General features: G+C 38.9%; 1 protein-coding gene across 1 annotated transcript in view; it reads left to right on the top strand.

The window, feature by feature from the left end:
• Window positions 1-21,651, top strand: part of RPS6KC1 (ribosomal protein S6 kinase C1) — an 85,685-nt gene that overhangs the window by 60,256 nt on the left and 3,778 nt on the right. Inside the window, exons 12-15 of the mRNA XM_053938984.1 lie at window positions 5,647-7,224; window positions 7,496-7,585; window positions 18,855-18,937; window positions 19,651-19,746. Coding sequence (XP_053794959.1) covers window positions 5,647-7,224; window positions 7,496-7,585; window positions 18,855-18,937; window positions 19,651-19,746 — 1,847 coding nt within the window. The remainder of the gene's footprint in view (window positions 1-5,646; window positions 7,225-7,495; window positions 7,586-18,854; window positions 18,938-19,650; window positions 19,747-21,651) is intronic.

Below are 21,651 nucleotides of genomic sequence, written 5' to 3'. Positions count from 1 at the left end.
TAAGTATATTATTAAGAGCAGCACTATTGGGTTTTGTATGGAATTCTGCAAGCTTGACCACAGGCTCAAGAGGAAGACTTTGGATGGTTGGTTGTTTTGGTAAATCATGATGATGTTACATGCCTAGAATCGGTGAGTGAGGTCTTGGGTTCTCTTAGAGATTTTTCTCCTGGCCACAGTGAGAGGCTTCAAGGATGCAACAGAATCACAAAAGTCCATAAAGTTATCTTGTGGCTTTTTTGGAAAGCACTTGCCAAGTTCTAGTGTGGGATAGAGCCAATCTGATGTTAATAAGGCCTCGCTTCTTCCTGGCACTGCTAACAACAGAAATTTTAGAAACAGATGCTTCAAAAATAGGCTGGGGGGCTTCCATGGGACATCAAAGTTTAAGTGGCTGTTAGACGCTGTCAAATCTCTTTAAGCATAAACAAGCTGGAGTTCCTATCAATCTGGAGAGCACTCAAGAAACTTCCTGCTGAAGAGGCTTGCTGCACACAGCAAATGATAGACAACGCCACTGTAGTGCTCTGGCTTGCAAAGCTGGGGATTTGTTCTTAGGAGAGGAGATAATGCTAGCTGTAAATATTTGACAGCAATCAGAAAATGTAGGGAAGGTGATACGCTCCTTGGCAAGTGACTTTTTCAGGAGGCTGCTTTGGAATAGTTGCTTTTGCTCCAAGTGCATTGGAGCTTTGCCTAAACTAGCAAACCTTGCAGCAGAGATTCAGCAGCAACACTGGAAATACAGGACTGCAGATACAGGACTCTGGTGCTTGTAACTACTGTCATGTTAGAGATTAGGCAGGAGGTCAGCTTCCCGTTCATGTGGAGCTGCAGCTCCACTGTGCCTGCCATTGGGATTGCTGTGGAAGATTGTTGTTATGCCATGGCAGTGCCTGTGTGTCTGCTTTGCTTTTGGCCTAGGAACTGTGCAAGCCTCACTTTCGTAGCCATTGCATTAGCATGGTGAAGTTTACCAGCAGGCATGTCTCTGTTCAAAAGGAGGACAGTGATTCTTTGAAAACCATGAAATTATTCCTTTTCCAGCAAGGAAGGCTACTGATTCTCATGAGGTGCATTTTTTAAGATTGGAAGTCCTGGCCATACGCAAATCCTTATGCAGTGATGTAGAGAGTTGGGCCCAGTTTTGGAGAATAATTCAAGCATGTGTCTTTCAGTGCTCTGTTTTTCTTCCCTATCACAGTATAGTTATTTGGAAGCCTGAGTTGTTCACTTTGACTTTGTTTGGGATTTCCTAAATACAGTGACTGCTGCATTATTAGCTGCATTCCACTTCTGTGAGAATTGCAGTACTTCATCCTTGGGAATAATCTCATGGACCAAGCTAGCAAAAGGTATTGATTTATTTTGGAATATGTCTCCTTAGTCAGCCAGTCTTCCAGGATGTGAAGCTGAAATGGGAAGTGTCTGAGCACTGGGTGAGGAAGAATCCAACTGGTCGTGAATTTTCCTTGTCAGCTGGAACAAAAACATGTTTAGGAAACAAATTTGCTGATCTGTTAGGTTTTGTTTTATTTTGTCATATAGACTGTATAGTCTCTTTATTTTCTTTTTGGTGGTCCTACATCAAGTGCTATTAATAAAAAAGCTGCAGAAATATTTGAAAGAATACAAAAGATTCCTATTCAGTTCATCAGCTTGGTCACTTTATGCTGAATTTCCTGTTGATTATTTTGGACACTAACTTTTTAGATTCTGCCTGTAGAAGCAGAGGTATAAGCTCCAGAATGCTGGAAATGTGGTTAAGTATGGCACTGCTAATAAGAAATTTTTCATTGAACAACTGCAGAAGAATGTGGAACTTGATGATTTTCATGTGATTATAAAATCAGAAAGACTGAACTAGGCTGGCTGTAGAATCAGTTCATGGCAGAAGAAAACAAAATAATTAGTTACGTTAATAATATAGTTCTGAAATTGCATTAAACACTAATAAACTTTAGCTTAATACTGTAGCTTTTATAGTTATTTAGTCTGTTGGACTATTTGACAATAACTGAAGCTTACTTGTTTGGATTGATTTCTGTAATTTTAGTTTTTATAGATTCCTGATACTGTATTAGCATGGTTTGCTAATGGGTTTTCTTGATCTTACACAACACATGGGGAGAGGGGGAAAGATTATTAGTATGTCATTCATAAAGGCATAATTACATATGCGGATACAAATATCACTTTTGTTTGACCCTGGATTGAATGTTTTCAAAAAGGAATTAAATTGTTGTTTTTCACTATAGAACACAGTTATTGCATGGCATTTATTTACGTATTTCCACTTGACCAGGAGGCCAGTCTTGAAATATTTGTATATTAACATATTTGGACATAATTTTTGTTTTGTTTTGTTTTTTTTACTTGTGTTTATCTCTTAAGTTGGAGTTGCAGTAAGTAGTCATTTCCAGTGTGGTTTTTAAATACAAGTAATTAATAATGAAAAACTTCTTTTTTGAAAACCTAAGATAATAGATTTGCAAAAACAAATGAGTTGTTGCAGTTCTCCCTGTTTTCGCAAGTGGACAGTGGTGATCTGAACACTGTAAAAATAAAGAGATTTCTTTTTTTTCTTTTGCAACTTTTATGTTTACTGAACCTCTCAAATCTGCCAGTGATTTTTCTGTGGATTTTTGAAGTATTGATCCCAACATGGCTCTTTTTCCTTCCTTAATCTTTCTTGGGTCTCCCTTAAGCTGCAGTAAACCAAGCAGAAGCCCAAATCTAGTGGAGACTGCATGAAATCTTGCATGAAGTGAGGTGGAGAGAGCAGAAGACAGGAGCTGTCCTGAGAGCAGCTTTACTTGTCAGTAGGTGAAAAACTTAGTTTGTGCAAGGATAATTCTTGCATTCTTCTTATTGCTGGGCAGCCCAGCCCCTTCTTATCTTAGTGTAGGAACACAAAACATTTGCGTCAGTGAGAGCTGTTCAGGTGTCACGTGTAAAAGCACACCTCGTGTCCAGTAATGACACAGGAAAAAGATGTGACAAGAAGAGCACAGGAAGAAGGTTTTGAGCTTTATGCCTCCCTGGGTCAAAGCTCAAGGCAGGCCTCTGTTAGAAAGACCTTTTCTTACAACTTCCTTCAGAGGAAGCACTGATGGTGCTCATACTTGCAATAAAGCCATACCTGGAGGCTGAGGTGGTGTCCTGCCAGACACTTCTCAAAGCTCCAAAAATCTTATGTGAGTCTTCATGGGTCATGGTCTGTGAACACACTTTGACACCTGAGATTTGTATTTTCAGAAGAAATTTGTGACTAAACACTAGTAATATGTAGATGAAAATATTTAGCTTGTACTAATTAATCTTAATGCAGCTGGGATGGGGAGACTATATATTTTTTTTATTAAATAGTGTGCTTTATTAAATGCAGTAGGTGGTTCTCAAATTAGCTTTTATTGTTTGGTATAAAATGGACCTGAATAATTCCATGCCTAGTAATAAACTGGGCAAAGTTATTTTATTATAGTACTTGAAGTAATTTAATTGAAATTTTAAAGGAAATAAATTGTTATGGATAAAAGTGTGAAAAAGAGGATAAACTCTCATATATGTAAAAATTATGTACCTTCTCACTCTCTTTCTCATTCACTTTTCTGTTTTTTTATCTCCCTGCCATTTTATAGCAAAAATATGAATAAATGAAGAAGTATAACATTAGAAAATAACTGCTGGTGATTATGGATGGACAACTCTTATTTGCACCAAATCAGCTGCAGACCACTAATCCTGAAGTGCTGTGCAAGCTGCAGGGCTCCGAGGGCAGGCTGCCTTTGCCCTGCTGAGCTGCTGTGTGACCTGTTGTGTTTAAAGCAAGTGGCCTCACCTGAAGAGCCTGCAGGGGCTCCCTGCTTCTCACAGGGCTGAAATCCTGCTCCAGAGGCAGCTCTGGCAGGGCCAGGGCCCTTGGTGTCACCAGCACAGGGCACTTGTGCCCAGGCAGGCTCAGAGTCAGTGCCCTGCCTCTCTGGGCTGGGGGCTGTTCTGCTGGGAGGGACCCAGGGGCTGTGCCTTGCTGCTTTGGGGTGCACATTTTGAATGCACCTCTGGGTAAGCATCTAAAGTGCTTATGTTTACTGTGGTCAGTATAGCAGTTCTTGTTCCTTTCTCTGTGAGCATTGCTTCCCTTTGCTCCTGTTCGTTTACCTGGCATCCTTTCTCACGGCATTCTAGAAAGTGGTAAGGGTCATCCTGACCTGGTGCTAACTCTGCTTGTACGTAGAGCAGAAACCATGTGGATTAACAGACCTAAATTTTCATTTTTACCTTGGACTCAAGCTGTTAGAATTCCCTCTTAGTGTTTTTAATATACTTACTTTCACCACAACCAGTGAGATATTTTTCCCCTTGAAAAACAAGTCTTGTCTTAGCCAAGGGGGATGGAGAGCAGGAAAACTTCACATTATATTATTCAAATTAATTTTTTAAAGTGTCAAGGTTTTCCTGTCTTTGCTAAGTTTTAGTTGAAATACCTGGGAGTATAGAAAATCTGTTCCTAGGCAATGATAAATAGTTTCTTCTTTTATTGTACTTTTTAAAGGAATTTTGACTGATAAAGAGAGTGTTTAAAAAACCCCAAAGTATTAAGGAATGTATTTTGGAAAAATATAAAACTCTGTTTTATCCAAATAAGTAACAAAAACCCAACAAAAAACCATGCACATGCCCAGTGGGATGGATACTTATTTTGTCTTTTACAAAGATTCTGTTCAAACTCCTGCATTTTCCAGAACTTCTGTACAGTCTTTTAAGTTGAAATGTCTTGACATTCCATTTCTCCCTAAGTTATCAAAGGAGACTTGCTAGCTTTAAGCCAAATTCTTTGTCACATATAAGAGGTACAGTAACTTCCTGATTTATTTTGCTAAAATTATGTTTTGAAGTCTGTGAGCTTTTTTTAGTATGTGCAGCATTTGGAAACGTGAAGCGTCCTGGTTTGTATTTTTTAAATGTAACTTATTTTTGGAGATAGAACTTTCTTAGATGCTGTGAAGGAGCTGTTTGCCCGTTTAACTTAAAGTATTGATAAATTCTTGTGTGGTGCAGCAAAGCATAAAAAGCTTGTTTTGAATTCTAAAGTTAATGGAAGAAATATATCAATATTTAACTAAAAACACCAATTTCCTCAAAGAGACACAGACCCTTAAAATATCCTGCTAATATGGTAATTTGCCTTACTGAACTTGCTGTTTAGTTTTCAGTCTATTTCCACTAATGTTGCTGATGAGTTTAGAGCTGTGATACAGAATTATTCAGTGTAGGCAGAGGTGGTGATGGGCACTAAACAATTTGATCTTCCCTAGTTTCTGCTTCTTTAGAGGCAGCAGGTGGAGAGTAGTGACCACTTTGCAACTTGAGACACACTCTGAAATGTGAAGTTTAAAATAAAAAAGGAGCAGCTGAATCTCAGATGCAGCTCTTTAAATATTTATGTAATAATACAAATCTGTGTGATAAGCAAGTTGTGGTCCCTGTAATTATTTCCTGTTCGGGTAGCAGATCCAAATAACTCTGTGGACATAAGGGTATAGTGAGAGTGAGGATATTTTCCTGTTTCATAAAAAAAATTTCTTTTTTGAGTGAAATTAAGAGATCCCCTCCCTTTTTTCTTTTTTTTTTTTTTTTTTTCAGGAGGGAAACTGTGGTCTTATGTCAGTAAGTTTCTAAACAGAAGTCCTGAAGAGAGCTTTGAAATTCCTGAATCCAGAACATCCAGTTCAACTAAAATTTACCTGGAGCAACCAACACCTACTCCTAAAGAAACTGGTAGCAGCATTGATTCCAGAGAAAGCTATGGGGAGAGCATGCTGAAGGTGGTCCCACTGAGGAGCAGCCTGACACCAAGCTCTCAGGATGACAGCAGCAACCAGGAAGATGGTCAGGAGAGTTCCAAGTGGATGGACTCAGCATCCAGCTCAGAAGAAGAGTGCACCACTAGTTATTTAACGTTATGCAATGAATATGGGCAGGAAAAAATTGACTCTGGCTCCCTAAATGAGGAACCAGTGGCTAAAGCAGAGAGTGAAGGGCTGCATATCAAAGAGAGGAGTTCCTTGCAGAAGTGCAGTGTTGTTGGCAGTGACAGCTTCACCTCCCAGATTGCACCTCAGGAACAAAAGCTGTTCATCGACGATGCCGAGTCAGAAATAGCCAGCCCTGCTAGGATACTGGACTCATTAACTAGATCCAAGAACAGCCCCATGGAGCTCTTCAGGATAGACAGCAAAGATAGCACTAGTGAGCTATTGGGGCTTGAGTTTGGAGAAAAATTATATAACCTGAAATCAGAGCCTTTAAAGCCGTTGTTTTCTGTCCCAGATAATGACAGAAGCTTGGATGTCCTGGAGAGCAAAATGGGTGTGAAAGCTCATGACACTGTGAGCAGGGGTTCAAATGACTCTGTGCCAGTTATCTCCTTTAAGGATGCTGCTTTTGATGATGTGAATAGCATTGATGAAGGAAGGCCTGATCTCCTAATAAACTTACCAGGCATGTCTGATGAAACAGAGGAGCCAGCCGTGTCAAGGCCAGCAAAGTTTACAAAATCTGATAGGGACATGTCAGAAGTAAAGTTGTTAGAAACACCTGATGTCTTGCAATTAAATAATTCTGTGGAGCCATGCAAAGCATTTGATCAAGAGCCAAATCATGTGGCACCAGAAGTGGGCGATCCTGCCCACAAGGAAGAAAGTGAGCAAAGCGGTGTCATTCAGGGAGCTCTTGGGACCCTCTTTACATCTGACCAAGAGGTAGGTGCTTCAGAAGATGGGGCTCTGTTCCAAGAGCTTGGGGCCTACTCCTTAAACGTGACAAGCAAAGAAGAAAGTTCATGTGTTTCCAACCTGCTCTCAGGTGCTCCAGAGGTAAGCTTGGACACAGATGTGCTAAAGAATGAAGGAGTGTCGCTGTTTTCCAATCAAACTGAAGACAGCAGGAAAGAGGAAACAGACTCAGCTATGTCACCAGCAGCTGAAAGTAAAAAGACTGCACCAAAGAAGGAAGACAAAGTAGCAGGAGCAGGGCAGAAGGAAATACATCAAATTTTTCAGGACCTCGATGAAAGATTAGCGCTAACCTCCAGGTTTAATATCCCAGAGGATTGCATTCAAAGATGGGCAGCTGAAATGGTGGTAGCCCTTGATGCTTTACATAGAGAAGGAATTGTGTGCCGCGATTTGAACCCAAACAACATCTTATTGAATGATAGAGGTCAGGAACTTTTGCAAATGCATTTCTTTTTATTCGCTGTTGCTTCCAATTAACTGAGTAGGCGTTTTATCTTGTAATTAGTATCTTCATTTCCTGTCTAGAGCTTCATTATCAGTGCAGCAAATTCACCCCCAGTAATAGCTTCTAGTACTTAATGATGCCATTATTCTTAATGATACTGTTTTTAGCTACAAAAGGAGTAATTACAGTTCACTTCTGCAGAAAATGGAAGGGAAAAATGTTTTGATTTCTCCTGTCGTTTTGTTTTTAGGACACATTCAGCTAACGTATTTTAGCAGGTGGAGGGAGGTTGAAGATTCCTGTGACAACGATGCCATAGAGAGAATGTACTGTGCCCCAGGTTAGAGCAATCACCTACAATGTTTCACTTGGAAAGTAGATTAGCAGCTTTCATTTTCTCATGTAGTCTCTGTGGCATACGGCTTGAGATCATGCAATATCTGAGTTTTCTTTGCTTCTTTTCCTTAATGTCTTAAAAAGCTACAGGGTTCATAACTGCTTTATTGTTGAACTGTGGCAGTGTTTGTTATGTCATTTCCATAATATGTAATTGTACTGAATGTCTTGTTTGAGCAAGTTAGAAATGTTCTGTTTTCTTCCAGTTATTTCCTCTGTGTGAGTACATCTTGGTAAATGAAAAGGTGGCGCTAAGACCCTTAAAAATACAAAAATTTATACATGCAAAGGACGTGGGTGGTGGGGGGAGAACCACAGAGGTTTGAAAAATACAACCCTAATAGGCTCAGAGATGCCTCTGACATTTTTGATGAGCTACAGTGGGCTTTGAAATAGTTTAGAGAGCTCTTTCCTTAGAACCGCTTTCATCAATCATGAGGGTGATAAAATCAATATCTCTTGGGATCTTATAGCAAGGATGGCACTTGAAACTGAGCCCTCCCTCTTTTCCTGTTTCCAATTTATTTTCTGCTAATATAGTGGTCTGTGATTTTTGGCAGTGACTGCCAGGTGTACCACATACAGCTTCATATTTTAAAAAATTCATAGTTAACTTATAAAAACTATGTTTAGAGTTGAAATTACTGTGTTTTCATTCCAACTTTGAAATGCCAACATAACTTTCTGCTGAGTGCGTGGTCTGGCCAGGCATTGCAACTTGGCATGCAGGTAGTCCTCAAGCTCAGAGTCTGCAAATGTGCTTAGAAAAATTTAGAATAAGAGTTACCAGCCATGGAAGTTCTGAATTTAGTTTGGCATCAGGTGTTTCTTCTGTGCTTTTGTTCCGCAAGTGAAATGCAGCAAGGAAGTGCCTCTGTGAATAAAGGTGGTAGGGTCTCAACAAACTTTGAATGTCAACTTCTTGAGATAAATGAAGAATAACATCTTTTCTATGCAAGTTAAAGGGCAGGTATTACAGAAAATAATTCTTTTCACCTAGCAAAGTAAATTCAACACCTTCGTTCTACCCTCATGCCACTTTTATTCAAGAACAAAATACTTGGGGAATCCCAGCAATTACTGTGTTTGTTAAATAGATGGCTCTGTCTTGGTTGCCAACATGTATGACAACCTGTTAGAAAGAGGTGTTTCCCTGTCTCCCTGACGCAGCCGCGAACAAAGCGCTCCCCAGTTGAGTTCTAGCAAAGATGGAAGTGCAGCCTTTTCCCACCCTGTCATCATTAATGAGCTGTGAAAGTCAAAGCTTAATTTTTCTCTACTTTAATGAGGATCTAAAGAGAGGTGCTTTTTGCCCCCAAAGCCCCAGCCAGCCAACTCCTGCAGTAATTAAGTGTTTAGGGAGCAGTTGAAATAATATTTAGAAGTCCCTGAATGCAAGAATAAAGTTTTCCACACCATCATTATTTCCACCTCACAGCACAGGTGTGGTACCCATCCGGGCTTTTTTTACTGAAGTTTCCCTCCCCTCTCTGCCCTCTCTGCCCTACCCCAGGCTGCATTTGCTTTGTGTGTGTGCAAGGTGAAGATTTGCAAATGCAAGTATTTGATATATTCAAGGTGGATGAATTGGTACCATTCCATGATTCTTGCATTTCATACTTCTTGATCTTAGTGTTATCTCTGTGAAGCATGCTTGTACTTTATTGTAGCTGTAACATGTTGATTTTTAGAAGGAGAATAATACTTGGCATAATTTAGCAGCACAAAATATATTTGGAGTCAAGTGTCATTCTGTTATGAGGAATGATTCAGTAATGGTGTATAGCTGTGTCCACAGCAGCTTTCTTAGGGCTACTGCTGCTGACAAATGTTGCTTTAGAGCTTTTGACCACTGTTAAAAGAAATAATCACGTTAATAAGCTTTCTCTAGGTTCCAATATTACAGGATGATAATTTTTTTCATTTTGAGGAGTGTACTATGTCCCTGGAACTCTTTTATCATGAAAGCATTGCTCCTCAAGCTGCTTCTTGGAGTAAGGATTTTGAAATTGTATTTGTGCTTCTGTTCAGTGCACTAGGAACAAGTTTTGAGGTTTTATTACTATTTTTAAAGTTTCTTTTTAATATAAGTGTTCCTCACATCTTGGTTTTGCTTTTTTTTTTCTGAGGGAAATGCTGTAGCTTTGTAGAGGTGAACAATTATCTTCACAAAATTTTATCACTGTAATAAAACACAGTGTCTAAAATAAGTGACTCAAAGTGAGTCTTTATCTTGTTTTGAATTTTCCTGGTGTTTTCAGGATTATGTGCTGTGTTGCCCTGCCTCTGGGTAGTCAGCCTTCCTTCTCCTTTTCTCTCCTGCTGAAGGATGCACTGAAACTTGGCTTGTAAAAAATTTGTGTTTAGCTTGCTGTGTGCTTTTAACAGAATTTGAGATTTGGATATGATCACTTGTATTCTACCTGATTTCAACAATTTAGTGGACTCTTTCAATGTATGCAAGAAAGGAAAGGTGTCTATCAATAAACATTGCTTTTTAGGGTCTGCTGTTGGAGACTGAGAACAGATGATGAGTTTAGGGCTGCAGTTCTTTTTTGCATGGATTTTTGAGGAGCAAATTTTGGAGGCAGAAAAAGGGGAGGATGAATGTGAAATTTAAACACATTGCAGGATTTCTTCAGTTTAAAATAGATAGGAAATTGTATTGCAGAGTTATATGAAAATTTTAAACATGTATTTGAAACAATTGTCTTTTCAATTGTTGAGGTTGCAGATGTTGCTTTTCCACAGTGTAAGTTATAAAGTGATTTGCAATGAAGTGCATGAAGATGTCTTTAAATCTTAAGCTGTTTTATTTGTTGAAGAAAAACATGAAGTCTAAATTCTGCAATTTATATATTGAAAACTAATTGCTGGAATGGCTAGGGATAGTAATGTATTAGTGTGGAAGCTTTGCAGGGCCAAGGGAGAATAGAGGTTCACCTATGTGGAACTTGCTTGCAGGATGTAGGATTTTGTGTTTAAGGCTTTCTGTGCATCAGAGTGTAACCTTGCATTAAGGTAAAGCAAGGCAGCATGGGTACAGCAACAGTGATCAGATCCCTGCCCTGGTGAAGCGCAGGGACTTGTTCAGCTCCTGCTGTCTTAGAAAAAGTGGAGAGGCAATTTGAATGCATATGTCAAAAAGACATTATGCAGTGCATATATAAAATAACAGAACAACTGCAATGATTATAAATGCAGAAGTGTCAAAAAGACGAGGAGAGGGAATAGTTGAAAAAAGCTGCATCCCGCTCCCTGCGAGCAGTATAATTAGTTCTGTAGAAACAGCAGTGGTCATTTTGCATTGTGCGTAAGTTACGAGCAGGGCTGCATCTGTTGCAGGAGTGGCGCTTCCCCGCTGCCGACGGGAGGTGGCATTGTACCATTAATGGATGTTGCTGTCGCACTGGCTGCCCCTAATTTGCTTAACTTCTCCTAAGAGCTGGAGACGAAGATGCGGCTCATTTGTAATGATTTGCGCATCAAGAGTTGTGCTTGTAAGCTCGCGGTCTGTTACGGTGCTGCTGAATCGGTTGGTGTGGCTGGGTAACTCTTTACTGCTGTACAGTTCTGCTCAATTAAAAAAAAAAAAACCCAAAAGTTCCTGAACCAGCTCTGGCACCGACAAAGGTGTCTGCAGATGCTTAAAAGTAGTTTCTGTGCTATACTTTGATTAATGCCCAAACTACATCTTTGCTGTTCACCTATGATAAGTCAAATGTTGTTTCTCTAATTCACAAGGGCAGCATAGGATTATAAATCAGACATATAAACTCAACACCACTTCAAGTAAACTGTGGGGGTTTGGCTGAGAATGACCTATTTGCTTTTAAATAAGAAATTAAGCACTTGTAACTGAGAATTTCTGCTGTGTTAATATGGCTAAAGTGACTATAGTGAGGTTTATGTGTTTTGTTTCCTTTAACTTTCCTCCTCTTTATAGTAATTTTGTTTTCTGAACATTTAAAAGTGTGCTGAGCAGCTGATGTCTGAATACAAAGTTATTAGCAGATCAGATGAGAATGATTCACTTCTGTTTAAACAGCCCTTTGCTCTCCATGCCCCCTGAGAACTCTTATCACATATTTGTCCAAAAAATCCCCACGAAAACGAACAAAAAATCCCTTGCTTTATCCACCTGCCTGGTGGCTGATTGTATCAGCAATGTATCTCTTTATCTCTTGGTTAATGTGCCTTGGTATTCTGAAGGGGGGAAAATTCCAGTAACAGATTCAATTTACATGGACAGAAACTTGAGCAAATGCCAGCCTAGCAGGGGGGCCATTATTCTGCTCTATAAATAAGTTTAAAAAAGAAACACACACACACACAAACCTGTGAATCAACATGTTTTGGTCTAATTGAGAGAAAAGCAAGATGAATTTTGAAATGCAAATTATCACCTTCTGTTATTTTAAGTATTGGTTTTGCCAACATTGTGATCTTAAGTATAAAGAGTTGTTAACTTTTAAATACAGTAATAATTGTATTCCATTCTTGACAGTCACAATTTTAAAAATACAATTGGTAACTTTTTTTTATAAAAAGCCATTCTCAGTATGCTTAATACCTGTGAGAAAGACAGAATTGTCTACAGCTGTTGCCTAGTCAAGGCTGTCTTTGGTTAAAGCAGATTTAAGTTGAGGATTTTCTCATGAAGAGAAATCTTTAAGGTACTTTTTCAGTCTAACCTGTAAAGTGTCATGTTGTAGAAGCGGCTTGCTGGTCTGACATCTTGTGTAAATATGATGTGTGAATGAGATGTTTTATTTACACTCCCCGAGTTCTTGTTCCAGCAGCGGGGATGCTTTCTGTTGCATCCCTGTAGTGTTTTTGGAGGATGAGGTTTCAGAACTGGGCTGCCTTTAGAGTCTTTTTTCTTTTTTGTTTAAACAAGTTTTCACCAGACTGTGTTTACTAAAAACTGGAGATTTGCTGCTTGAGATCCTAAAGCCAAAGGGAGCTTAGCTTCCTAGAAAATGTAAGTAGGAAACTGGCCATCAGTAATGCATCGTATTATTCTGATGCTTTCATAAGCTGTGTGCTATAATCAAGTCTTATTTACACAAACTAGCATTCACAGAAGCCTACTCATAAATATATGGTAAATTTGGTTTTATGTAACCTGCTGTTACTTGTGCACAGTGCAAAACCTAAGCAAAAAGAAGGCATTGTGTGTAAAGGATTTGTTCCAAAAAAAAGACAAAAATGTTTCAATGTGCAACCTGATTTTTGTACTCCCAAATAAAGATGTCACTTTTGCTCTTAAACAATTTAAAATACAGATGCAAAGTGCAGCTGGTCACCTAAAATAGATGGCATGAAAATAAAAATTGCTAGTTGATATTATTAGCCTGCATGCTATAATTTTTATTTACTGAATAAGGAAAAAGATGATTTGCCTCTGTTTACCAAATACACATTTGATGCAGAAAAACCTACATGTTATTTGTGTATGTGTTTTTCAGTAGGAGTTTGCAGGCACTCATTAAATCTGCTATTCTGTATTATAGTAATTTAATTTGAGTAGATTGTTTAAGAAACAAAATAACTGTGGTAGATTAAAAGTGCCATTGACCCTGAGAGGTGTTGAGGGGTGGGCTGCTCTCTTGGTTATAGTGTAAGACTGGACTTCCTGCTTTTTATCTCTGACTCTGTCCTAGATTTTTGTGTGACATTAATGTCTCAGGGTTATCCTAAAAAGAAAAGAAAAAATCTGGGTAGGTGAAGGAGCTTTGGGCATCAAAATCAGAAGGATGGGCTAGCTTGATTTGAAAAGCCCTGGTAATAGGAAACAGGATCAAACACAAACATGAAAAATACATGGCTTGTGTGAATGAGGTCTGGATGTGCAGAAAAAGTTCCTGTGAGGCTTGGGGTAGCAGTTTTACAGCAACCATTTGGAGTGGGACAGCTCTCTAAAGACCCCAGAGTGTCCCACAGAAAACAGTGACAACTGACTGCTCCCAGAATAGCAAAATGTCATGAACTTGGAGTTGGTAATTGAAAGCATAGGTTTTGAGAGAGTATCAGGTACTTTCTGAAAAAAATTGGATCTCAGGCTTGTAAGTACACAACGTGTTTCAGGTGAAGTACGTGATCTTGTGGTTTTTCTTAGACTCTGTAACTATAATTAGCAGTAAGATGTAGCCAAGGTGTTGATTTTTAAAAATCTGATGTTTCAGTCTGGCTGTCATAAAAGCCAGTTGTTAACTCCAGAAGAAACTGTACTTTACCTGTGTTTATTTATGTCTATTTTTTTTAGTAGTATTAATATTACAGATGCGACTAAACCTTGAAGATAGCATACAAGATGCCTTGTGAAAATAAACAGAGGTTAATTAGTGTTTGCTTTGTTTTGATAACAGAACAGTAATAAAACTTTGTCTCTTTCATCACATGATTATTTTAGAGGAAGTTTTGATTCCATCTTGGGCTACTTAAAGAAAGAAAGAACAAACACTATTCTATTATTTTTTTCTTCTTTTTTTTTTTTTTTTTCAGAGAGGAACACAGATGCTCATATGTTTTTTAATAACTTTTAAATGAAACCTCCTATTTTCATACTCCATTTGATCTTAGCAAATGTTCATTGGACTTGCCTCACTACTTTATTGTTTAAAGACCATGATAAACTTCTTATAGTTAAATATAGATGGTTCAATACTGTGCTTTATAAATTGCTGAAGCATTTTAGGCAAAGCGTTATGGCCAGATTGCTTGTGGAGTGTTTTATTTAGTGACTGTATCTTACGGTATCTTGGCTGACTTGAGTCTGATGAGAGTGAATTAGGTTGAAATTATTTTAGTTGATTCTCTGCAAATGTTTCTTTACATATATAGATATCAAAATATGATAAAACAGTAATCTTTTAAAATTAAGTGAGTGTAAGGTAAATAGAATTTCCAGAGTCTCTAATGGTTTTTCATGCAATGCTTATTTTAATGGCCACAGAAGGGGAAAACATTGTATTTCTTTTCAGGATATCGAACAAGTCCAATTCCTCATGGACAGTTTCAGACACCTGATGGTAGTTCACATGGGTGTCCTTATTTTCTTATCAGTGCAGAAATGGTACTTGAGAATGTGCTGTTTCTGCTTGCAATGTGGGGTAAGGGAAAAGCCTTTCCCTACTCCTAGGTGTCTGGGGATGCGCTGCATCCACCTAGAACCAGTTTTCCTGTGAGCTGACTGGAGATGCATTTTTTCTTTTATATTACTGTTTGTCCTACCAAATTTTTGATTAAGTTTTTGTTCTTGGTGATTCACGAGCCATCTGGCCTGAGTTGCACAGTGAATGTCTAAGGCCTCCTGCAAGCCTGGCTTCTTCCATCTTAACTACTGTTTGCATGTGCTGATCATGAGGCATTATTGTCAGCCCTGGAGGGAACTGTGTTTGGAAAAAAATGTGGCAGGTGTGGTCGTTAAAAGCCTTTGAAATCCTTCAGCAAGAAGGGTATATATACAGTATATATTTCAAGTTGCTGTGTAAAGAGTGAGAAAATAAGCTTTGGTTTGCCATTGATAGCTTTATTGAGAATATGTGTTCAGGAGAGGGGAAGTTCTGCTTTTTCTTTGGAACTGGCACTTCTGTTTAAAATACAGAATGTTGTCAGCTATGTCTCTCTTATCAGGAAGTAAGGCATTGCTGTGTATAATGCAAATATTGAGATAAGTATGGAAACCATAAAGAAATGGCCTTTCAGTTGAGACCAGCTGCTCTGGAAGGAGGACAGTGCAGGGTAGTGAAGCTGTTTACCTGCACCATCTGTCTCTGTCTAAACCTGATAGCATTTTACAAATCTCCTTCCCTTCAGTTATCCCAGTGGCTGCTGTTGGAATTGCTTTGTGCAGGAATTTAGCATTGCTGTTGACTTGTGCTTCGTGGTGCTGGATGTCATGGCCATGCTTTGGGAAGGGAGAAAGAGGAAAGCTCTCTCTTTAATGAAATTGCAGTAAAGTTGGAAGAGCTATTGACTTTTTTTCACCCTACTTCATTATTTCTCTGATTTTCTATCTGAGGATGATAGGAATGAGTTTTTCTGCAAATGCTGTTCTGCCAGTCCTAGAAGCCCCAACACCATGTACATGTGTACACATGTTTATTTTTGTACAAATCCGGGTAAGGTCCTTCATTTCAAGGTTCATGGAGGAAAGATTTGGCACAAATATCCCCATGTTATTCACTTAAGCTTATGTGTCACTACCATTTATTGTCTAAATTACTTTGCTGATGGATTGAGATGAAAATGTTTTCTTAGTGAAGGCAGATATTGTAGTTCAGATTTATTGCAGTATAGAAGCTTTAAAAAAAGCATATGCCCTGTGTGGTATATTACATTAGCCAGCTACTCTGTGTCCCTCAAAAGCACTTAATAATCTACAGTTTCTAAATTTTCCCATGATGTTTAGTCAAGATAAAATGCAGTAATATTGATGTGGTATCCTGGCCTTATTATGATCAGTATTTCATCAGAAGTCATGAGACCTGTTCGAAGGAAGGAAATATAAACAACATGTTTATTTGTAGTGTACACAGTGATTTTTAAATTTTCTTTTTTTTTAAGAAAACATTTATTTTAACCTGAAATAAGGAAACTTTGGAACCTAGGGAAAGCAGCTGGAAGGCAGACATTGCATAATAGGAAAAAAGTTGAGCTAAAATTTAGGTTTTTTAAAGAAGGGGACTCAGGTGTTGCCCTCAGCTGAGTTTTCCATTTTGTGTTCTGTGTTGGTTCAGATGACTTGTTATGCAGCTTCTGCTTGTGCATGAGAACACAAGCAGAGTCCTTCAGCCCTGGGAGAAATCTGTGTTACTTGCCTGTTCTTAATTTATTCCACTTGTATCATTTTGGTCATGGCCAAAAGTGGATGGAACAGTTCCGTGCTGCTCTTGTCAGAGAACTGCAGTGACATTTGTTTTGGCATATATTGAAAATGTTCTTCCAGTTGAAAAGATGAACTTGGATTTTGAGGAAGTGGACTCTGGTTTGCTTTTTGACTCTTATTCTATATATGTTGATTTTCTTCATCAGTGTTGCTTCCTGTATTGAACAGTTCTGTGAAAGAAGGCAGTGTAACTTTGGTTCTATAGGGAATTGGATCAGCATCTCTGATTGCCAACATAAAGGAAAATAACACCAAAACTGAGTAATTTTTTTTTTGTAGAATTTCCTTTCCCTGTGCTCTGAATGAGGTATTTCTTTCACATTTAGGTAATTTATTTTTTTTTCAGTTGGGCTGTAACTCATAAGGCCCATTCCCACTGAACACCTTTGGGAAAAATGGGTTATTTCCTTCTGTGGCATTATTCTAAAATTTAAGGTGTGTCAATATGGGATAGTTAATGGAACTGAGAATGTAGTAGTCAATCTTATTAATTCTTGGCTTTGCTGTCCTTATTCTGTAATAAGTGTGTAATTTAATTTAGAAATAAAAATCTTCACTTATTGGGAAGAAAGCTCCTTTGAACTGAAAAGGCATTTCCATTTAGTGGGTTTCAGTGAAAAATGCTGTGAAAACCTTTCACCAGCTGGTTTGTGTGGAAAGGCCCAACTTTGTTCTTGGTGGTTTTTTTTTTTTTGTTTTGTTTTGTTTTGTTTTTTTTTTTTTTTTTTTTTTTTTTCTTTTTTTAAAGGATGGCTACTTAGAAGCTCTGCCTTTCTGAAGGACTTTAAAATTAATTGCAAGAACACATTTTGGTTTTTACCAAATTCTCTCAATTTACAGTAATTTCAGCTTCATCTGGGTGCTTGCATGGCATCTTATAACATTTTAAAAATTAATGTAACTATCCTGATACAGTTCCTCATGTGGTTGCTGTTGCATCTTTGTAAAAGTTTCTTGGTGCTGATAGGAGCATTAATCTGTAAGGAGTGGAATAAATTCCAATGTGTGGCACCCTTATAGTAATGTATCAGTCATTCCAAGGCTGTTAAACGTAGCCAGCTTTTCAGTGTGAGGGATGTGCTACCTCAAGAAACAAAGTCTGAGCCATCCTTCCTTGTTGTTCTTGCAACAGCAGCCTGAGCTTAGTTCTGTGAGGTGCTGAGCCTCTTCCAGCTTGTGTGGCAGCTGCACATCCCTGAGCTCAGCGTGGCTGTGCTTCCTTGCCTCTGGGGAGCTCTGAGGTGATGCCTCCCTCTCCCTGACCCTGGGCTGGGACTCATCTGGAGCTCTCCTTGGCCATGCTCATGCTAAGCTCCATAAAATGATGAGCAGGATTTTTCTGCCCATGCTGTACTGCTCTTCACAGCAACAGCTATGTGACTGTATGCTAATTGTTGTCCTCTGCTGGGGAGCTGGTGTGGCTTTTGCCACCAAAGCTATTTTAGTGCAGCTTCTGCAATTTTTTGACAGTCAAAATGAAGATTTCATCTTCATTGCAATCTGATTTTTTGCCTCTTTTAGAGCAGACAACGCGGTATGTTTGTATTCAATAATTTTTGTAGTTTAAAGCCTGAGTCAGTGAAGGCCAAGTTTTCTGCATGCATCATGCTACTGAATAGGTGTGTGTGTATGGCCAGGGACTGTCACTCCTGTCTCCCCTCCCTGCTGTCCCTTGTGCCTGTGCAGCAATAGCAGTGTTGGGTTGGATGCAAGGGGAAACGACTTTTCATACCAATGTACAATTTGGGCTGGGCTGTAGCGATACACAGTACTGGCTGTGGTTATGCTGTGGGAAGCAGATTTGATATCTCTCTATGAGACCATTGTGAAAAGCCTCCCATGGGGATCCCAGTAAAGGGTGTGGGTTAGCCTTGAGACAAATCCTACCCTCAAAGGCAAAACTAAGGCATGCAGTAGACTACTGCTCCCTCCCTTGTGCTGCTCTTCTGGATGTTTTAGGCCACTCTGATCTGTCCAGCTCTTCTGGCCACAGTAAATTCTCTAAATATGCTTTGCTTTACTGTCTGTCATTGTTCAGTTTTGTCTAGAATAGAAAAATCATAACTGTAATGCCTACAAGCCTCGGAAGTGCCTGTGTATGCATGGAAAAGACAAATTATGCATGAAATGTATGGTGTTGCTGTGCTTGAACAATGCAATCTGTAGGTGGCTAAAGGGCTAACTAAATTGCAGGCATAATGAAAGCTCTGTGGTATTTAGTATATGTTCTGTCAGCATTAAACAGTCACCTTGTAAATATATGTTAATTTTGAAGGTGTAACTGACCTTTTTAATATTAATTGAAATGTCTCATGTTTAGAGGTTGGTGCTATCCTAGAAGAGACAGAAGCCTGTGACTGGTGGAGCCTGGGTGCCATTCTTTTTGAACTCCTCACTGGGAAGGTAGGGCTGGGGGCAAGTGACTCAATAAAAGTGACTTCTTGGCCAGTAGTTTCTTACCAGTGGTGTGCCCAGGTGTAATTCCCTCGGTTGTCTTTCTCTGATGAGCTTTGCCAACCTGAGCACTCTCAATTTGCTTAGTCTGCATGGGACCAGAGTAACAAAACATGTTCAGCCTTCAGCAGAACAACTTAATAGAGCTGTACCAAACTAAGGACTAAAAAAAAAAAACCCCAAAACTATGCTGCCCTCTTAGCTACAGTGAAATCCAAGTTCTCTAACATTCCATCTATACATGTACAAAACTTTTGCTCTAATACTTCCAGTATTATTTCCTGAAACGGTGTAGAAGCCATATATTGCTGTTACACATTAATTCAGTATTTTGAGACTAAGAATGCTCGACCAAATCAAACTGGTGATTGGTTGTCAGCTCTGCACAAAGAAAGCAAAGTCCAGCAAATTCCCAGCCTTTTCAAATGTGAGCAATAGAACAGAAGCCTTAAGATGTAAATGTTCTAAAGCTCTATCTCAGGGACTCATCAACACCTGTAGACATTCCTCCCAGAACCAGTACTTCATACTAGGAAGCACTGAATTTTTGCTTTGTGTGTTAAATTTGCATGGATAGTGGGAGATAATCCAACACTGCAATTTTGAAATTAATAAACATGCCTTCCTGCTTTATTTTTTCCCTTCTTCCTTTTCTCCTCCAGTCTCTGGTTGAGTGCCATCCATCAGGAATAAACACTCATACTTCTTTGAATATACCAGACCATGTATCAGAGGAGGCCAGATCACTGATTCAGCAGGTAGGTGAGGGGAGGATTTGTTTTCTCTATGTGTATGTATGGATGGGACAAATACTTACTTACCTAACTTGTTCTGGTAAAGTAAATGTAAAAACAGAAAGCTGCTGCTAGGACCGTGGATAGCCCTTTTGTCAGCGCCTGATGAGTTTTGCCCAGTTGTCTTGTTGCATTTTCAAACTTTGAATTGTGCTGCCAGCTGGGTCTGTAGAAAACTGGAGTGCTTTGCCATTTCTTCAAATAATAAGTTTGGCAAATGCTTTGGAAACACCTGCTGGTGATGCATGGACATTTGAGGAATTCTGCCCTAAATGTTCATGGAAACATTTGTCGTGAACTAAAGTGAAAAATGCTGATGCCAATTCGGCAAAATAGCTCAAAGTGCTATGAAACCTGTAGCACACTGATTTGAAGTTACAACCTCGCTGTGGTTGAAAGTGTGTAGCTCTATTCCAGGAAACCTTCTGGATGCGATTTTTTAAGCAAAATATTTTAAATGGTGAATACATTGACTTTTGTAGTCAGAAGATAAGTGGGTAGGTTGGATAAAAGGCAAAATTGTAAAATATAGACAAGCTTCCAGCCTGATATACCATTTTTAAATTAATGGGAATAGTACTGTTTGATGGTTTTAGTTTACTCTTAGCTTTAGGTAGTCATAACTGAACATGTAGTACAGGGTCTTGAAATTCAGTTAATGCAATCTTCCTGATAGTTAATTTTGACATAACTGTGGAAGTGGTGCCTAGATCTGATCTGTTCCACTTGAGAAGAAGCAATATATGTGAATTATGCTGTTCAGCTTTGAAGAGGATCATGCTAGTGGGTGCATAAATAGTGGCATGACTTAGATGCAGTTTTAAACAGAGCAGAGTGAACAAAGTATTTCGTGAAGAAAACAAAGGAAACAGATTTTGAAAACTCAGTGAATGAGAAGACAGATGATTGATTTCTGTGCTGTTACTGTGAAATGATTAGTGGAAATGGCACTGTATGTTTGGACGCCACCTATTTTGACTAAGTGACATGAAGTCACTGAAGGTGAAAGTACATGTCTGGCAAAGGTAGAAAGGGAAATGACTGAAGAAAAATCCCATTCTATATAATCTGCATTTATATAGTTGGATGGTAGCAAATTTTTACCTTCATCCACAGATGCTATAAGAGACAAATAGCTGAAGGAAAGCAAAATCACTTTTAATGAAGGGAATTCATCCCATTAAGACTAGAAGACAAATGAAGTCATCCAGTCCATGTGTCCCTGCCAGTGCAGGATTGTTTTTTTGCTGTAGACTAATGTATTGCCTATTTTCACATATGCCATAGAATGTCTCTTTTGCCACTGGTGGGTTTAAGTGGCAGATGTATTTCTGCCACTCACAGCTGTGTTACAAGGCCATGTCTATTCAGAGAACAGTCTCCCTAGTGCCTGTTAGATCAAGCTGTGTAGTGTAGGGTGGTGACTTATCTGGTGGAGGTTTGGCTATATGAAGCAGTAAATCACATTTTTGTTGTGTGACTATCCAAGGAAGCTGCCATTCATTGTTGAGGAAGCCTTGTCAGGAAAAGGAAGAGAGCTCTCTTGGCATGGATAGCAATTTGTCATTGCGACTTTCCTTCCCCCCACTGCCAAGGGTAAACAGGTCAAAACATCACAGAGTAACTCTCCGGGATCAGTGTTCAGCTATACAGAAAATTGTGTCAGGCGTTGTCTCCTGCTGTGGCTTCCAGTCCAGGTGACTTCATTGTGAACATCATCTTCATTTAGTCAGGATCTGAAAAACAGAGATCTGTTTATTTCTGCTGAAAGATAAAGTTGGTTTTTGATGTTGGTTAGGTATTTTGCACTCAGGTTTTTGTTTTCAGGAACCTTCAAGTTCTACTACCAACAAAATATACAATATGACT

This window comes from Vidua chalybeata, chromosome 3 (assembly GCF_026979565.1).
Source record: "Vidua chalybeata isolate OUT-0048 chromosome 3, bVidCha1 merged haplotype, whole genome shotgun sequence".
NCBI classification, from domain to species: Eukaryota; Metazoa; Chordata; class Aves; order Passeriformes; family Viduidae; genus Vidua; species Vidua chalybeata.
Note: the sequence above shows the minus strand (reverse complement) of the source record. Positions and strands in the feature narration are given on the sequence as shown.